At 37.8% G+C, this 20,320-nt stretch overlaps 1 protein-coding gene across 1 annotated transcript in view; it reads left to right on the top strand.

Moving 5' to 3' along the window:
* Window positions 1–18,125, top strand: part of clmpb (CXADR like membrane protein b) — an 81,663-nt gene extending 63,538 nt beyond the window's left edge. Inside the window, exons 3-7 of the mRNA XM_011482902.4 lie at window positions 2,349–2,550; window positions 6,266–6,433; window positions 7,284–7,406; window positions 8,963–9,104; window positions 12,565–18,125. Of these exons, the coding sequence (XP_011481204.1) occupies window positions 2,349–2,550; window positions 6,266–6,433; window positions 7,284–7,406; window positions 8,963–9,104; window positions 12,565–12,901 (972 nt within the window). The 3' untranslated portion in view covers window positions 12,902–18,125. The remainder of the gene's footprint in view (window positions 1–2,348; window positions 2,551–6,265; window positions 6,434–7,283; window positions 7,407–8,962; window positions 9,105–12,564) is intronic.
* Window positions 18,126–20,320: the final 2,195 nt, after the last annotated feature.

Consider the following 20,320-nt stretch of genomic DNA (forward strand, 5'->3'; position numbering starts at 1 on the left):
TTAGCAACCCCCCTCTGCAGGCCTTCACTTGCCCTGAGTAATAGGCCACTGTGACAGCTTTGTTTGTTTGTGTTTGTGGATTGGAGGGAGCAAACGAGAAAGACGAGAGGGCCTCACACACCGCCACCACAGGATAAGACATAACCATGCAAATACAGAATAAATGCAGCTAATGAAAAGCGGTTTAATGAAGATTTACATCTAAAACCCTTGTTAAGAAAAGCAGAATTATTTCAAATGGAAGGCACGTAGAAACTCAAATTCAGGTCAATCTTTTTACCCCAGTCCCTTTCCCGAGAGATAAAAATTTCAAAAGATGGTAATAAAAATATTATACATTCTAAAATATTGAATTTTTGACTAATCTTTTATTTAGTACTCTTTTAATATCTGGTCTTTTTACATTTGAGGGGAAAAGACCATTATAAAATGAATTTGATATAGCATTTATAAGACCCCAATTTAGTTAAAAGGGTTTAAACTTTTTTCAAAAAACCCCATTGTCTAAAACTTGGTCCCATTTATCATTCCACTAGGGGCAGTAGAAGGGCTTTCCCTGTTAATTTCAAAATGGCTGCTTCCGTGAAATCTCAAAAACACTTTTGGCGGGAAAAGGTTTGCAAACTTTCAAAAACTTTATGGTAGCAAAAAACTCGTCTATTGTTGTTTATTTTTTAAAATTACTACTTTCTGTATTTAAAGAATGCAAACATTTGTTGATAATGACTTCTTTATGATACCATTATACCATATTTGAGACAGTGGCTAAACAAGGGGATTTTACGCTCATGTCTATAATTTTCTATCATAAACTAACTGTGTTGTGAGCAAAAACTTACCAAGTCACCTGCTGGATTATAACAGATTCTATCTTTATCTCATAAAATAAATGATATTGTAAGAACAAAGGGCTTAAAAAACATCTTAATTCCCCAAAAATTGAATTTTCTGTCAATTCTTTAATGTAGTGAGCTTTTCATGGTTGAATGTTGTGATGGAACAGACCCCATATGCAGAGACTTCTGTCAGTTTATGCTAAATGAGCCAGGATACAGACTTTTGGCAGTCTTACAGAAGCAACCGCATTTCATTATGAGATAAAAGAAGTTGACATTTGGAAATATAGCAAATTAATTCGTCTAATGATTTGCATAATGGCCTTTAAGGTGGTTAGCGGTTTTGCCAAGAGCATGACGGTTCACAGTTGGAGTCTTGGGTGAAGCGTTTGTGTATGAGATTGCATCTTCTTTGTGGGCCTGCAGGTATTTGCCCCCAGGTTCTTTAGCTTCCCCCCAAAGTCCAAGAGCAGCAGTTTGTTCTTACCTGGGCATATGACAAACAGGTGTGCTCATCTCAACTAAGGTTGACAGAGTTTCAAATGCAGCACTACTGTCTCCAGACAAATTACTTATTCCTGTCAAACTAATTATCTGTTTTTTCCTACCGGCTTCGTAAAATATTAAATTAACAAACACAAAACTAGTTTCTATGCAAGACTCAAAACAGGCCAAGCAAAAGAATCTATTTAAAAAGCCAATGTTTGAAAAATGCTGGCATTCCTTTTTCTGTGTGGCCTGTTATTTTGTGTGAACACCACATTGGTGCCACCGGGGGTATTTGAATCTTTTATCAGCACCAAAATAGATTTTTCTTTCCTTTTCTCCAACCAGTTTGACAGCTCTGCCAGTGCAAATAACCACAAGGAGACAATGCTGACGTGTAATCTGCTAAATGAACCCTGTCAGGATAGCTGCATTCATTTGAAAAATATTATTTCAGTGTTCATGATAAAGTATTTGTTAACATTGTTACTCACACTCTAAGGTCCAGGATATTTTTGTTTGTTTTTTTACCTCAAGATAAGCAGCCAGTGACAGACTGTGTAGAAAGCTCTTGGCTATGCATAAACCATCTTTAAAGTTATGTAATTTTAAATGTTCCTGGCAGTCAACCAGTCCAGCATATCTGCTGAGACACAGAAATTAACTCAAGCAAATGTGCTCCTCGGTCTCCTGAAAATTGTATTCAGGGAATTGGTTGCATTAATAAGATGAATATTGAAATTGGAAGCAGTTTAAATACAAGAAGCAGCAGTAGAACGAAAAAAAATGATCATCTGCTATGAATTCCTCACTAAAAGGGCTACAAGAAGTTCATTTTTGCAGCTGTTTTGGTAAGATAAACAGGTTTCCAAATGCTATCCAACTATTTTCTAAATCTGCTTTGCCCTGGTCAGGGTCACAGGGTTGCTGGAGCCCACCCAGTTACTATTGGACAAAGGCTGGGTACACTCTGAGTGTTTTTTTTCCAAATGTTACACTAAATTATGTTTTTTTTTCTATTTCCAGATTATTACCTTCTTCGGGGGGGAAGTGTACACAGAGGCCACAGGCAGTGAGGCCAACCGTCTGTCTTTTGCTGGGGAGTATCTGGGTGGAGACGCCTCCCTGCTGATCAGTGACCTGCTGTTGACCGACTCTGGGGAGTACTACTGTAAAGTCAAGACCGGTGGGAAGTACCACTGGAGCCAGGTCAACCTCATTGTGCTTGGTCAGTATTTGCAGAGGCATGTAAAAAGGGAACGCAAATGCTTAGAAGCTCCAGACATACGCATAATGCATGAGCACACAGGTCCAGGTCATAAAGAAACCTATTAGAATGAAAAAAAGCTGTCTCTCTGACACATACAGGCATAATCAGGAGCCCATTAGCCTGGCACATTTCCTCCGTCATGCTGACTGATCTAATGATTCAGTTTGATTCAGACAATGTGATTTGATTTTTCTTGCACTGTTTGGATTGGGTTGTTGATGAGGTGAGACCAGAAACATGCAAGAGGGTTTGGAAGGGCACGCAGCTGATTGATGAAGTCCAAGACAGAATAAAGCTGCAGCAGTTTGTAATCTTTAGGAGTGTGCGGAAAAAAATCAATGTAGTGAAATATTGCGATATTTCAATGGGCAATACTTGTATCGCCCTACACAGCGTCAAAGCAACAAAATCTAATGAGAACCACCTTGTGGTAGATGTTCACTGATTAGTCTGGGGGTTGTTGTTGCTACAGAACTCAACGAGACACATATTTTACAACTTACCGGTAATTTTTAACTAGAAATAGATACTGAAAGTCTGTGCCAAGTTGCTACCAGTACCACTGTGTTTGGAAGTACCGGTAACATATAAAAGCGTGGATTTTGGTGCTTTGAGGCGGGCTCATATAGGAAGGAGTGAGGTTGTACAGATAAAACAAAAGTTTTGCTGAACTTCGTAGAAATTCGAAGACGATTAAAATTCAGCAACCTGATGGATCAGAGTCACGCGTACAGTGCTTTAAAAAAAGACCATCGTTGTTGCGATGAACAGTAAAGTACGTGTTTACTTCCGTGTGTGTGAAAACAGAGATGTGGTGTTGGAGTGCAGATTGTCAAAGAAATAAAGCATCTTAGGCACATTCAAGCGCTCACATTCACCCTGCGACGCTGCTGCATCACAGTTACATGTTTTGAAGCACCTCTTCAAGCACTGTTCACCATTTTAAAAGTACCGGTTCGACTACATTCAACAGTGTTAGATAGAAACAAACACTTTATTTTCTTAACCATACTTATAAAGCCTTATCAGTTAAGGCACATTTATTCTTGTTTTTTATATACTGAAAAATATGATGTTGTGTAAATCAGACAATGTTGAGTGCTAAAAAACTATTTCTTAACAATTTACCAAAAGAAAAGCACTATAAATGTGCTTTGGTAAAACCAACTTGTATAGGAGATGCAGTTATTTCAAGTTCTGATCATTAAATCAAATGTATTTTCCAATTTTATTTATGTGAACCTTGCATTAATATTCATAGAAAGTCTTTTGAAAGTCTTTATAAAGTTGTGATATGTTGTCTCTGATGCAGTCTTGGAATACATCGAAATATATATTTTTATCGTGACATCTGTATCGCGATCCGTATCGCTAGACTCTTGCCAATGCACACCCATAGTAATAATATTTATCAATTTAGAATAACACTGAAAAAATCAACCCGGATAAGTTGATCTAAAAATAAGCCCCTGAGATTATTATATGCACTAGAGAGCCTGTTTTGTTCTGTCCGTGTGAGCCACAACAAAGTCGCTGTGTATTTTACTTCCCCCCCCCCCCCCCCCTTAATTTATCCCAATATAGCAGATGGCTATAAATGGCTCAGCTTTACAGTTTGTCCAAAGCAGTATGTGTCTCTGCCTGCAAATCAAAAATAGCTTAAGAGTTTTGAAGGACGAGCCAAGGAGCAGCGGCATCACAAAAGCCAGACACGAAGTCCAATGAGAGGAGCCAGATCGTTCTCAATGTCAGAAAAGTAGGCGATTTATTAAAACATTGTGGGAGATTAGTTCAACCAGCAGTTATTGGTTTTCTAATGGAACACTCAGTTAATCCTCTCACTTCCAGAAAGACGTTTAAATGAGTTAGAGGCTCAGTTTTTAACAAACTGCCTTCAGCTTAGCGGTGACACTTTTGATTTTGAGAGGAACAAACATTTGCATTTTCTTTAACCATTCCTCACGCTAAGATAAAAGCTTGGCAGCAGAGCTGGTAGCTGGCTTGCCGTGTGACAGTGAATGCAAGATGATTCATTTAGATGTGTGCCAGTGCATGTGTGCCTCCAGTGGTTTTTCCCTATGTCCTTATATGCAAATTCTGGTGTTTATCACTGGGTGTTCTCTCTTTCGGTTACGGAATATTTCAGTTTTCTGCAGATTCTTGCTGCTATAATATCTTAAGCGTCTCTGGAACCACACGCTACAAATCGGTAGCTGTCAGTAAGCAAAGCAGCTGTACAGATCTCAGCGTGTTCACATCGACGTCTGAGTAGAACCAGAACCATGGACCTGTAGAAAACATCTTATCCTTCAAGATTTTGCACAACAATTATCCATTTGTTGTGTAAGCTGTTATAATGACTTTAAAATATTGAAATCACACACCAGATATTTGCTGTGGACTGAGGGAGTGTTGAGCACTTTTGTTACTTATCTGTGGTATTGACCTTTAGTGCTGAGTGTCAAGCAGAAGATCCATTGGGTCCAGCAACTGTGAGTTAGAACCCATAACCTCCAATCTTGAGGCAGATGCACATTTTGCCAGATTTGAACTTAAGACACTGAAATCGGAACAGTAAATTTTGCTTAAGAAAGGTCAAAATATCACAAGCTGTACTTCAGCATTTTTGACAGATGTACAGCAAACTTTTTCTTTTAATTGGTTTCCCTGATAATCAACTTCAATTCTTTTTTTTATGGTACCGATAAAAAAAACATCTGAACAAAAGGCCTTGGATGTTGAAAAAAAACTTATAAACAAACCAAAAAACTAGGGATGTGGAAGATAGAGCTTCATATCGAAAAACTGATCAAGCACCAAGAGTAACAGAAGTATCGAATGAAAACCAAAGATAGAAACAAAAAGATATGAAATTAATCAGGAAGTTAATAATTAGTTTCAGGCAAACTTTGTCAATTTCTCTTCCTGTTGTGTTTTCTGCTGTCTTTGCCTGTTTTTTGTACATGTGATGTAAGCTAAAATACGTCCAATCACAACCTTCCTTGTGGACCATGTGTGGAGATGCGTATCGAATCATGTGAGAAGAAAAGACACACAACACAATCAATCCTTCCATCCATTTTCTTAACCTGCTTTCTTAACCAGGTCACCAGTCTGATGCAAGGCCCACCATCACAGTGATGACTTTTATCCTAATGAAATTCTCTTACCAGTTCATATATACAAATACATTTCCACACATACAGCATGTCATGACCTATCAAGCTGGACTTGCTGTAGCTGCTAACAGTTTTAAAGAGTCTCCTCTGAGAGCATGCAGACATTTCCTGCAATGTGTAGATCACAGATCATTCAGTTCCTGCTTTCATGCATACCTGATTTCCAACAAAATCACATATGCAGCTTGTTTTGGTGTTGATTTTTTTTTAAATTTATTCGCAAACCTACATTCAACACAAAGATGCTAATCTCCTGACATTTTGCATAAAGTCAGTGTTATTTAAAGTTATTAAAATAACACTATTTTAATAACTTTAAATTATTAGTTATTTTATTAGTTATTTTATAGGTATTTTTCAGTCATTTGATGGTCAGATTTTTGCTTTGAGTTCAACTTTTTCTGTAAACAAAAACAGCGAAATATATATTTTTTTTTATCTGACGGGGGGGAAAAACTATTTGGGACTATCTCTGATTCCCACAATTTTTACAGTGAAGCCCTCCAAGCCGAGATGCTGGATGGATGGCAAACTCCTGGAAGGAAGTGATGTCAAGCTGGGCTGTGAATCCAGTGACGGTTCAGACCCCATTAGCTACAAGTGGGAGCGAGTGCTGGACAAAGGCAAAAGTCTGGGCAAGTTGCCAAACCTGGCACTGATAGGTAAGAAAAATCACCGACTGTTAAGAAAACACTGATTCACCATTGAAACCCACAGCAGTGAAAGGCTATGAAGACTCATTTTTAAACTTAAGTGCAGATTTAGAAAAAGAATTTTGCCGAGCAAGCCACTTTTCTTCAACTCCTCCCATCTTCGAGTCCATACATTTTTTTGATCACTGACGCTTGAACTGCGTTTTCTACCGACTTGGCTGCTTCGCTGATGAGTAAAAGTTACAGCATTGTGCTCAAGAGGCAGATAGAGGACGTTTTTGCACCATGTAATCCATTGAATTTGGAGGCTTTTAGTATATTTAGGCTGCTTTAAATGTTTTCAAATTTAATAAATTAGCCCTTAAACAAAAATATTTTTTTAAGTTAGAAAGCTTACAGGATATTAGCTTTAATAATCTACTGTATATGCTTTAATCATTCAGATGAACTCAAAATTTCAACTCGGATTGTATGAATTCGACCCATTTACCAATTGGACTTAAATCTAACTTTGAAATGAAGTATTTTGATAGTCGTAGAAGAAAGCAGGGGAAAGAGAAGTTCCCATTGTAGCCCTGAGGCACACTTCACTCACAGGGATCACAATCAAGCTTCTTTGACTCTAAATAGAAACAGAGACAGTTTGGAGCAGAAAGGCTGAAAGCAGGGTTGTTCCATCCCTTTGTTTCTCCTCTGAGGCGGCACAAACCGTTCATGGGTGTTAACCTCCTCGACTCAGTTCTTCGCAGAAATGCACCCCTTTCAGTTCACATTAACACCAAAAAAACACCTCAATAGTTATATGATAACACTCACTATCTTTCTGCTTTTGGTGAAAATGCTGTTTGTTATCCCTCAGATCTCAAAAATCCAGAGATAGTTACCCTGAGGAATCTCACCATGGACAGCACTGGCGTCTACAGGTGCACAGCCAGCAATGACGTTGGGGAGGAAAACTGCACCATCGAGGTCACAATGCAGCGTGAGTTTCTGCATGAAAAGTGGGGATTTGACCTCACACCACACTACCACGGTGATTGATGGGAATGTTTTGAGCTGAAGCTGGAAATACATTTATTCCCCTCATTGCCTTACCATCTACCTCCTTTTATCCCTCGCTCTTTCATTCTGGGAAGCAGTAAAACTGAAGTATTGGTCATTGGCAAACACCCCTGATCCAAAAGCAGCGTTTCACTTTAACACTAGTACATTTACGAACAGCCTCAGAACAAGGTCAATGCGATGAAATGACAGATCTAGCTGATCAGCAGAAACAGTTCTTCAGCCCAAATTTGAAGCTGAATATTGATGTCTTGGCATTATTAGTAAGGATGGTAGTTCATCTCTGCAATGTACAGTAAAGCTATTAATGAATGACTATAGCTTGTTTTTGTGATTACCAGAAGCGTTTAGCAGAAGCAGTGTCACAAAATTGTACCAAAAAAGTAGCTTTACTGTAAAAGAAATTCACTTCAACAAAAAAAAACGTGTCTGTTTGTTTTTAAGTATAAAGCCCTTTGAGCTGTGTTGTATGAAAAGCGCTTTTTCATAAATAAAGCCTGAATAAAATTAACTGGTTAATAAAAATGTACTGAGTTACAGTTTGAATATATTTAATTTGATGTCTAAAACTGGGTAAATTGAACAACTTGATTTGTGAATTCTAACATTATCAGATGTTGAAATAAGAACTAGAAATATAAAAGAAAACTGAAATATTCTCTTGTCTTTTTTTTACTTAAATGTAGAATAAAATGGGGATGCACTGTATTGGATTTAGAAATTCAAATTGCTCATAATCTTAATTAAGTTGAAGACAGATAATCAAAATGTTTAAACTTTTCCTTTCCTTTATTTAATACATCAAATCAAGTCCTTCCTTGTTTCCAGTTTAAATAAAGTTTTAGGATTAACTGTTGCTCCACATGACTGCTGCTTTTGTTGGTGGCACAGATGAAGTTAAGTTATGTTGATGAAATGTTTTTGCTTTTTGTGCACCGCCTGGCTAAAATAAGTGGCAAAAATATTTTCAACCCCTTGACACCAATTGATGCAAATATGAATCAAATCACTTTGGCTCCAAAATTACCTTAATTTAGCATCTACTGGAAAGCAAAAACCTGTAATTTTTTTCATAGCTTAAAATAAAGTCAGGCATCAAGGGTTTTAGTAAAAAGTGGGTAGGTGAATATGGTTTTTCTGGGTAAGCAAACTGTTTTATCCTTATCTGTAGTACATAAAAGTAGAAATTACAGTTTGAGCTAGTAAAGTTACTCCTAGGGTTACAACTTCTACAAAAAGTTGTATGTAACTAAGTAAGTCTAATTTTTTATTACCCGCCTCTGACAGTGCATAGTAATGAGGGATAAAAAGACGTTCTCCTCTATTAAAACTGCAGTTTAATCTGTCTGTCAAAGTCACAAAGAATTATGGCACTCTCAACTCACCAGAGCCAAAGCCCAGTAAAGAAAAAAACGCCTATTATTTCTCCCTATACACTTCTTGAATATATTTTTCATTTGTTCCTTTTTATTGCAGATGTGAAGGATGTAGGGATGGTAGCAGGTGCAGTGGTGGGGATATCCCTCGCTGTCCTTATTGTCATAATAATCATCTGGCTCGTTTTCCGGAAGAAAGAAAAGAAGAAGTACGAGGAGGAGGAGACCCCCAATGAGATCAGGTTTGTGCAGATCCTTGGATCTCGTCTATTTCTTACGAGCATTTCAGAAAAGCAATGGTTCATTGTAAAACTTATTGTAAAAATGAGTAGAAAATGAAATCAAACAAATTCAGGCCAGAGGTTTGTAAATAGTGTGACAGAGATAAGGCCAATCATTCAGCTTCAAAACAGCTGGTCATTTAAAATAAAACATTCTAAAAGCACAATCCAAGCTAAACATCAGTTAACCTACGTCAGAGCGGAGTGAGAGAACGAAACACATTCTAATATCTGTTAAAATGTGAGTTATGGTTGTTACCTAACAGTTTTTCCAACAGAAATTCTTGAGCGAGTGCATGCGGCAAATGATCAAGCAGCTTGTCTTTCTGTGGCCGCTGCTCCGCTGCTGAGCGAGGAAAACTTTTACTGCAAATCTAAAAAACCTGTACATGGCCGTCTGTTGAAACTTCACTAAATTGCCATCTTTGTTTAATAATGATTAGCAAAAGGTATCGTTTAAGCTGTGAAAAAGAAAGAAATCTGTGTGTGAAAGTAAAGGTAGTTTTCCTGCCGTCTGAGTTGTAATCAATCATGGAAAATATACAAGTGACAAGTTGGACCTAAATGTATCCTTGACAGAAATACGTAAATGGTCAAGTAATCAGGTAAGAATGTAAATGTTTGACAGTAGAGTAACTGTACTTGTCTTGAAAATATCACCTGGATAAATACTTTACCGTTTTTCTGTGTTCAACAGTTATAAATTCAATCAAGTTTTGGCCACTTCCAAAACTATTGCTGCTTTTAGTAAAATGAAACCATTAAAAAAGACATTTTGGTTTACTTAAATATAAAAAATTCTCTTTAATCTCACAGAAAAGACATAAATTAAACATGCAATGGATGAATGGATTTTACACTAAGTAACTCTGAAATGCAAATATTCGGAATGAAGTTCAGTTTGAGTAAATTTTTTGTTTAAGTCCAAGTTTCTTATTCATATAAAACAGAGAAAATCCCATAAATATTTGGGTGTTTGATGTGTTTCTGAGAAGAATAGAGTTGTTCTTTGATCCAAGTTCTCTTCACATAACCTTTTATGTATTTTGTTCATCCTATATGATGTTGTTACACATATTGCAGTATAGAACTGTTTTTCTGTGTATTTCTTCATCATTTTTGCCTTTATTTTCACTTTTCAACCAGTCACAGTTTTTTAGATGTTACAATGAAAAATGTATTGTGTTTGGGAGATGGCTGGAACTAAATAATGCAGATGTGATGAAGTGTTTTCTGCACTTATACAATGTTAAAAGAGTCTGAATATTCCCACTAATGTCCTCTACCAGACCTCCCAGGAACTCAGTACATTTACAAAAATGAATCAAACAAAGTTAGGGTAGCATTAAAAATGCAAATGTATAAAAAGCTGTGAATCGTCTAAGTACAAACAATGAACCAAAAAAGTTCTATCTTTTGCCTGACTTGTATTTTTTTACCATAATATAAATCTATAATATACTTCTATTAATTTAATTACTGCTATTAGTAAGTCATTAAACATATATAGTGTGTCCATATGTATATTAATGTGTTTAATACGAGAGTTTATTGTGTGCAAATAGATAGTATTCAAGCCAAAAAAGAAAAGATGTAGAAAAAATGAGAATTCCAAGTTTTTTTAACAAATGAAATAAGAACTGTTGCATAAGGTCTGTAGCACTTCTCGATTAGCCTACAAATTACTTATTTGTCACGCTCACCAAATGCTAAACGCAACAGTGTGGGGTTAAGTACTTTGCCAACAACTCTATTCACAACTCTATTCACATTCATAATATTGTTAAAATGTTTGAGGACAGTGAAGGAATCTCTGTGTAAAAGGGATGCAAAATTTCCCTCTGTCAGTTGTTAAAACTTGCAGAAAAACTGTCATAATTTCTATTATTAGGATCAGATTCAGAAATTCCTTTTAAGTTAATGTATAATATAACTAATGGTGGTGTTTAAAATAATAAATGAAAGTCAGGATTAAAAATAAAAATAAATATAAAATATGAAAAATATAACATCTGAAATGCCTCAAGTATGTACATCCAGTGTCACTGATAGAATTGAATAAATGGATATTGGACTTTCCTGAACCAAGTATTGCACATTAAGCACCAGTTGGTTGGTTATGTCATACACCAATACCTACCTGATAGTTAAGTTAGTTGTTTTTGGGATTACAAATTAGCTGATGGTTATTGATATAGAAGATTAAACAGCTGTTGTTCAAGATTATTACCTAATTACCTTATAATACAGACTTCAAACAAATTTCAAATTTTGGTTCAAATTGAGAACAGATAATCTAAATTGCAGTATAAAGTGAGTACCTACACAAAATACGTATTGATCACAAGTCTAACTTCTTCATTTACATAATAAACAAACTTTTTTTTCTGAATGAAACAAACTGAAGAGCTCAGTGAGAAAGGTTTAGCTCTATGGTTATTAATTGTTTGTTTTTGTTCACCCTTTTTGAAAAATAATTGAGTTTCATTCAAAACAAATCGACTAAAATTGTCACTTACCCACAAAGTGTTCACATTTTTGTAGAGGTGATGGTAAATAGTGTGTACATAACCCTTGTGCTATCCTTTGACCCCACCCTTACATTGACGTGTTCTCCCTACAATGACAAAGGTGGATAAAGGTGGAAAGATTTCATGTAATCCATGGACACCAGTGAAGATCCCAAATCATTGAAGAAAAAAGGTTCAGCGCACTGTCTAGTGGGTCTAGATGACCCAACTCCCAATGTTAAAGTGCCTAGGAGAGCACAAGGGTTAAATAGCACTTGACTACCTTCTTAGAAGGTGCTTTACAGTCAAAGCGCTTTACAGTCATATAGTCCTATTCATCCATGCTCACATTCATCCACACACTAATGCCATCTCTACTGCATAACAATGGTGCCAACCTATACCCACCAGGAGCAAGGTTGGGTTCAGTGTCTTGCTCAAAGACACTTCGACAAATAGGCTGGCAGGGCAGGAATTGAACCTTGCGGGCTTCCAAATTGTGGTCAACCGCTCTATCTCCGTACCACAGCCACAAACTTCAATAGCAAATGTGTTTTTTCATTGAGTGTCTATTCTTCTGTCATCTTCAAAGAAGTTTTGCTGTCTTTAAAAAAGAAAAAGGTGAAAATAGATTCCAACAGAAAAGTTTTCTCAGAAAGAGTTTTCCTCTCAATAATTCTGTCTAGGGAAATTTCATTTTCAGCAGATTTCTTTCTTCTATGCAAATTTTGGAGGGGGGGGGCACCTCATGAATAACATGAGGCCCCAGCATTGCAATAGTCCCTTGTGTCTCAGAGTTGTGGGATGTGGCGTTCTGAGTTGCAGTTCATCATGGTAGAGTTCAGATGGTCTTTATCTCTGACTTCAGAAGAAATGAATGTTGTGTTTGTCTGATCTGTTTGAACCTACAGGGAGGACGCCGAAGCCCCCAAGGCCAAGCTTGTAAAGCCGAACTCCCTGTCTTCATCTCGATCTGGTAGCTCACGTTCCGGTGCTTCCTCCACCCAGTCTATGGTGCACAACAGTGCCCAGCGTGGTCACCGTCCTCGTCCACCCGCTGTTGCAGCTCTCAAGGAAAACGGGCAACCTCCAGGTTTCCCTCAGTCCCCTCCAGCCTACACTACAGTGGTGCCCCCCAAGACCCCTGAACCCCCTGCCACTCCCAAATACAACTCCAGGAACATGTCAGGGCCCACACCTCCAACCCTTATGGTCCCTGCCCAGACCAAGGCATTTCAGACTGTGTAGGACTGAAAGCCAATTCTTTCCTACAGCCATGGAAGATTCCCATCCCTACCCAAGGCCCAAAGCCCATCCAAAGACTGAGACTCTTCCATAACAAAGAAATGCAACTAGTTAAAGTGATGTAATTTAACAAATCAAATACTTCAAGTCCAAAAGTACTTTTAATGAATGCATACTTAAAAAAGGGGGAAAAAAACATGCTTGTCCCTTACTGATTTACATAACACAACTCCACAAAAGAATAGCAGAGACGCGAGATGTAGCAGTGTCTGTGTCTCGTGGCAGAAAGCAGAACTTGTGTTCTGAGTTCTTTGGTTTGGCCATGCGAGGCGCAGAGAAAGCACCGTGTGCATTGAGGTGGAAGATGCCCCCTAGTAGAGCTTTTATTTATTCATCAATTCAAAGCGGTAGGCATGCAGTAGAGAGGAGTGAGACAAGAAGAGCAGTTGGGAAAAGGTAATAAAGTAAAACCTGTAGTCAGTAGTCACACCTCTGTTCACCATCGGTTCTCTAGATGTATGCAAGCATGGTAGACATGAAGGAGATGAAATTGACTGTGACTGCAACATCCTTTTTTGTTTTTCTCTTAATGAGACAACAGGCAGCATGGGGTGGTTTTCTGATCGTCCCTCTGCACCTCTGTTCGGCTGCTTGCAGCACTTGCTCCGAAACCACAAACCGCTTTCCCTCCCCGTGGGCTGGGTTGATTGTGCCCATCCATGTGGACAGACATAGTGTGTGGCATGTGCATCATCTGCCTCAGCGCTCTGGGTCACTTGTGCTTTCATACGGAACCCAGGAGAAACCCCAGGTTCTGTGAATGACTCACCCAGAGCTCAGCTGCTCTACCAAACAGCAGGGGAAACTTCAGGTACGAGGATGTAGCACTGACAGGGCTGTCAAATGACTGAAACTGTTACCCTCCCACATTCTGTCTACACCTACTGTCACCCTTGTCTGCTATTAGTTATCCTCCCTGAATATAATACTAGTATTTATTAGGCCTATAGCGATATATGGATTAGCATCTAATGGACCAGCTTGACTTTCTTTTCTTTTGCAATCCTAAATCTCTTCACCCTGTGCAGGGCATAAAGGGTGACAAGCAGCCATGTATTCAATCGTCCATATTAAGAAGTGCCACCAATCCCAAAGTTGGGTTATTGTTACTTTTTTAATGCTTTTGTTTACCCACTACACTTCTGAACTGAAGCCAAAATCTGTCACCAGGAATGTGAGTTGTAAAAAAGTGGTGAAACCTTTTCTCTTTAGCCTCCTTTAAGGTAAAAAAATTAAGCTAAGGTGCAAAGAAATAACCTCTGCTTTACAACATTATGTCTAAATGGAATGGGCGTAGGATGGCGGCTGATAACATTTTCTTCTTAAGGGTGTTTTGCAATGTCATTGTTGAAACTCTCCTTGTATCCACAGCAGTGGTGTTGCACACAATTGCCGTTCCATGGAGTCACTTATCCGGTCAATAGTTGAGCTGTATCGTCAGCCCGTTCCCTTTTATCACACCTTTAAGCAGATCCAAGCAGTTTGATTGAAAGTAGCAGAGAAAAAGGCAAGTAGCCTTTCTAGTGTGCCTTTGCGATTCCTCTTCCCTGTGATGGTTTCTTTCTTTGTCCTTATCTACAGCACACCAGTGGTTGTGTCAGATGCAGTCATGAGGGCCAGCATCAAGGATTACCAATGCAACATCACTACCTTGCCCTGGTAGAACAGATTTAGCTAAAGAAGGACAAGAAAGAGTGAATACTAAGTAAGAAATCCCATGGGACAATGTACTGTACATTCTGTAACCAATCCTGTTTTATATTGTACATACAGGTAGATATGCACATGATGTCATTTATTTCAACAGTAAGGGTATCTGGGGGGGATTTCCTCCTTCCAAAGGAGTCATATGAGAAACCCAAGGTGAATTTAAACCCTGTGTGTTTTTTTTAAACACTTGTTCTGTTTGACATGACAATCCTCATGTCAAATGTGAAATTTATGATTTTATCTTGACTTGTGGTAAAAATGTAGCAAGAAGAAAAAAAATCAAAATTTCTGATCCTAGTCAAGATAAAATTAATATTTCTGTGTTCGGATTCCTCTTGCTTGAATCTGGTTGACTAACCTGTATTCCCTCACAGACCTCTTTCATTTAATAACCCATGGAGTTTTCAGGCAACACTGCTGTGCGTCAGGTTTTTTTCACGAAGAACATTTTGGTCAGCATTGAACAGCCTTCTAATCTGAAATCAGGTTAACGGGGTTCTCTGCAACAAAACATTTTTTTTTACTCAATACAGACGGGTAAGAATTGAAAGAAAAGCTGGATGCGCCTAGTGTGGGGGGCACGGTTCTTCTGATTTGTCAACTTGATTAATCAAGAATGTTTTTATATAATTTCATTTTATCTTTCAATGAAATATACTATAAATAGCCTCTGAAGAGGTGAGTAAAGTATTCTGACCCTACTCAAACACTCTTCCTGTTGTTGTTTCCTCCTGCTCCTATAGCATCTGTATGTATCTTTTAGCCCAATCATTTACTGTTGCAGCCCAACAGCAAAGTAAGTTATGAGCATGTTCAGCACTTTATTTAGCTCTTCCCTTTGGGGATCAAGCAGGCGTTTGCTCACAGAAGCCCTAATAAAGCTGCAGTGCCTGTCTGAAAAACACATGTGGTTTGACTTCACACATGGGATTTCACGTGACTTAAAAGTATGAGAAAGTTATATTTACAACAACAAAAAAAAGCCTTTTATTATTAACTCAAGACAGCAGTTCATATTTGACAAGGAAGGCTACTTTGTGTGTCGGGGTCAGGGGGTGCTTGTGTGTGCGTGCTTGCATGCATACATGCTTGTGATTGTGCATGTGTGGGTGTTTGCATGTAAATTCAGTATAAGCCCTCAGGCCACACCCACACATTCTGAAGTTAGCCATTCATTGAGCAAGAAAGATCCAGTCAAGCAAAGTAACCTCAATCTAAATTTATATGACTGCACACTGGCAGTGTTCATTTTACCCTTTGCTAACTTTTATATGCCTGATGGACTTAGCTTCACAGGGAGCAGTCATCTTCTTGCTTGTGGGGGCGGTGTCCTGAGACAGAGAACGTTCATAATTCATAACTATTGTCATATCTGGAGGCCACTTGTACGCTTCTTCCCTGCTATTGCTGTCTATGGTTCTCTGTGTACAAGTGGCTTTTTTAGGCACACAAAAGAATTAGGTATAAAGTTGCGTTTATTACAGAATAACAATTTTGTTGTGCGCATAACTGAAAGTCCTACTCCAATCATCTTTTAATCTATTGTAAAAGTGTTCCCGGTGATCTTTTAATCATGATTATGCCGTTTTTTTGCCCAGACTGAAGGACAGTTCCTACAAAGCAGCAGCAGTTCGTTTGAAATTTGCCTCCAAGTTGTGGGCGGGACTGTTCGATTAGAGTAACTATGCCACATTCCCGTCAGCCATCTGTGTACTATGTCTCCTGCTAGCTTACAGCCCCTCAAGACCCCAACCTAACATTACCAGTGTAACAAAAATGGAGAGCATTATTGGGGCTGTCCGGCTGTACAGTTTGGAGCCAGATGTCGATTCACAAAAAAAACAAAGATATACATGGAATATAATCAAACAAGTGGAGGCATTAGAATGGAGCAGAGGAGGGAGCTTGTGGCCTGCTGTTGTAGGTTCTACGTCCCGCTACGAGCCTTTTCCAATGACGTTATTTTAACCTGCTCCTGATTCCCAGCGATTTGAATGAAGAAACACTCAGAAATTCAATTTTGAGCTTAAATTTCTTTATAGATGTCCTCCATCATGAGAAAATTGTTACAAGAACGTGTTAAAGATAGGTTTCATTAATGGAGTGGATCTTTACGCAACTGCAGCGACACATGCAGAAATCCCAAGATTTTGGAAGAAATCTTTTATTCCTTTTAATTCAATTTGATGATCTAATCCAAACATGGAATGATTGGAATTCACTGATAGCGAACACAAAGGTGCAAACACAGACAAATGTCTATGGATTTTAACAATCTGGACATCTATCGTCAAATGATTTCTTTCTTCATAAAAATCTGCATAAACTGGATGGATACTAAGCCAGGGCTGACGGCTCAAGCCATTGAAATTCCCTCCACCACAGATGCAGAAATAGTCGTGATTGAGGTTGGCATTTAAGTCTTCCAGCTGTAAAATTCCACCAAGCTTTTCAATTTGTTTTCCTGCATCTGGGAGTCTCGGGTGGCAAATTCCTTAGTTTATGAGTTTTCACCTTTCACCCTGCTTTGTGGATGTGACCAACTTGTTTTTTTTTCTCCTTTATTCTTTCAAGAAATTAATTTTCAGGCACTTTGGTGTGTTCTGTGAATAGAGGCGGAAAGAAGGTCTCACTACACCTCTTAGTGTCACAAGCACATCCAACATTCTTTAAAACACTCATCCATCGGTAAAATATACTGTCTTGTTATCAGCACTCAAAGGTTCCGTAAAATCAGTGGTGAGCCTTCGGTACATGATGTAGCCAATATAATAGAGGTTTTATTTCTGATTAAAGATCTAAGCAGGGCAAATGTTATTCAGCCTTGTGAGGATAAGAGAATGTGTTGGAATATTACTTTAGATGGAAATATGGTTCATTTAACCTCAAGAAGGTGGAGCAGGCAGAGGACGAGAGCAAAGTACCTGCATGTCACAGAAGATTGAGCTGATGAACGGGAATGCTTTGCTTTGATGTATCATAACTGTAATCGGCTAAAGATAAAAAATAACACATAAAGAAAATAAAATGTAGAATTGTAAATATAACCATCAAAAGCTTTTATTTTTATTGTTTTGTTATTTTCATCTATGTACTTTGTTCTGTTAAGTGTGCTATGCCCATTTCCGGCCTGCGTGGATTATGTGCGGCTGGCTGTTCCTCTTGACTGCGTTGTTTCGATGTTGGGGAGGAGACTGGCTCAGCATGGCTTTATTAAAAGGGAAATGTAATACACTTTTGTTTACTATACTCTCGTTTTTTTCTGACCAGGCTTCTCTTTGATTTTGTAACAGTTAATTAAAAAAAAAAGGAAAAAAAACTACAACTATGTTTTTGTTTTGTTCGTTTGATGAATACAATCCATGTAAATATCACAAGCAAAAAAAAAATGTATATTTTTACGACCTCTGAGTTATTACTCTTTCATTTGCAAATAAAATATTCTATAACAACTGAATTTGTCTACACTTGGGTTGATTTAGATTTGGATGAATTTTGAGAGTCAAATAAGTATACTTGTTTGGATGGACCGTTTGTATTGCCTTTGCTTTGATGTTCAAAATATATCCATCGTGAAATCTATTTTTCAAATTAAGAGCGCTGCGTTATTTTCAGAGAGTCTTTATTCTATGTGACTTAGCTCCCCCAGCTGGAATTTGAATCTACCAAAAAGCTTGTTCTGAAACAAATATCATAAACATACACAAATGTATCAGGAAATCTCTCTCATCTGTCTGCTCAGCTGTTTGACAGGACAAGTTAAAAATGAAAAAAAAAAAAAAATTATTTTAATTAAAAATAAAGATAGGTGACCGGAACTTCTTTTTGGGGCGTGCAGTTATCACTGTGCCTTATCACTTTTTAATGCACACCCAGCAGCCAATCAGAATCGCGTATTCATCCGGACCATGGTATAATAAAAAGATAATCGCGTAAATGCTTACACTACTGTTATAATGGCAGCTTCATGTGGATTTCAAGAACATCCTTAACGCATATGGATAAGCAATAATTATGTAGCAAAGCTGAAAGGTGATAAGACTTCTAATTTGAAATATGCAAACAAATCCAAAATCAGACACAGATAAATATAATATTTTCATATTTAAATTTGATTTAAAACTGCCCTTATTTTTCGACTCGTGTGTTGTTTGAGGTTTGTGTATTTGTGGGTGTGTACATGTTTCAATGTATTAAAAATGTTTGTTTTGCAGTTTTAATGTGATAACGGTCATGTCGACCTATCTTCCCTCGGTGAGGTATATATTTTCCTTTTAAATAATTATTTTGAAAATAGTGAAATTAAGGAGCAAAATTAAAAGGGAATAATACAAATACACTTAAAGTTGAAAACTTTTTTTTTAATAATCAAAGAAATCAACTAATGGATAACAAAAATGATCTAACCAAGAATTCCTATTTCCTGAAAAATAAAACTCCAGTCAGTAAGACTTGTTTTCCAAAACTAAGATTATTTTTATTGATTTTTATGATCACCCACATATTTTTATCGATTTCCTGGATTTTCTTGAAAAATCCATCCATTTTTTCTTGAAAAAAAGTCTTTTTACTTTCTTAGTTTTCCCAGTTTTTTGCAGTGTAGAACATATTTTCTGAAGTTTTTACCGCATAGGGTGTTGCAGAAGTGTTTGTATCAAACAGGATGCTCGAAGAATTATGGTTTCACATTAAGTATATTTTTGAATGAACAAAAATCTAATAGTGTTTTTTAGAGGGCACTTTTGGTAGCTAAAAATGAAATCCAGAGCAGAGGACTCGATTCTCCTGGACATGAAGTTCCTTTGCCTGTCAGCATGACACTGACGCCGGTGGCAATGGGGTCAGGGAAATCTGTTGACCTGTCAGCTAATTATTGACTGACATTCATCTCTTCCCTGTGAAAAAAGTCCTTCTAGTGTGCACAGCCTATTGAGCTGCAAAGATGGAGAGTCTCTCTTTCCCTTGTTAAAGTGGAAAGTGTGTGACTTCATCTCTATTTAGGGAATTTAAAAACTGCAATTAAGACATGATCACTGAAAGGGCTTCAAACAGTCACCATGTTCCCTGATATTTGCAGCAATTGTGGAGATGGCTGTTCATCTTTTGAAAAAGTACCGCCTCAGTATTAAGCAGGATCATATTTTTCAGGGCAAATCCTATTTCCGCATGTCCTGTTCTATGCTTTGTTCCTATTGTTCTGCATGATTGGCCTTGTGTGATGACACTGTTATAAACCCATCACATTGACATACCTTTGCACATTTATTCATCCCATCCATGCTCTACTTTTGGTTACACAATGGGCCAGCTAAAAAGTGAATTTCCAATGTTAAACATTGCAAATGTCATTCATTGACATGTTCCCGCTGCATTTACGGACAGTCGATTGTTGCAGCCAGCAACATTGATATTATAATGAAGGTTATGAAACCGTGTGGAATGAGCGGGATGGTGTGTGCTGATGTGACACATTCATATCCCATCAGTGTGGATGATGTGGACATTGAAAAAGGAATTTGTGAATAGAACACAAAAAACACCTCATTCATGTGAAATCCACCCTCCTAATGTTAACTGAAAAATGATTGTGAACCTCAAGGTTAATGACTGATGCTGTGGAGATAAGAAGTGACGTTTTTGCCATACAGGTAG

This window comes from Oryzias latipes, chromosome 13 (assembly GCF_053564925.1).
Source record: "Oryzias latipes strain Hd-rR chromosome 13, Olatipes_Hd-rR_3.1".
Lineage (NCBI taxonomy): Eukaryota > Metazoa > Chordata > Actinopteri > Beloniformes > Adrianichthyidae > Oryzias > Oryzias latipes.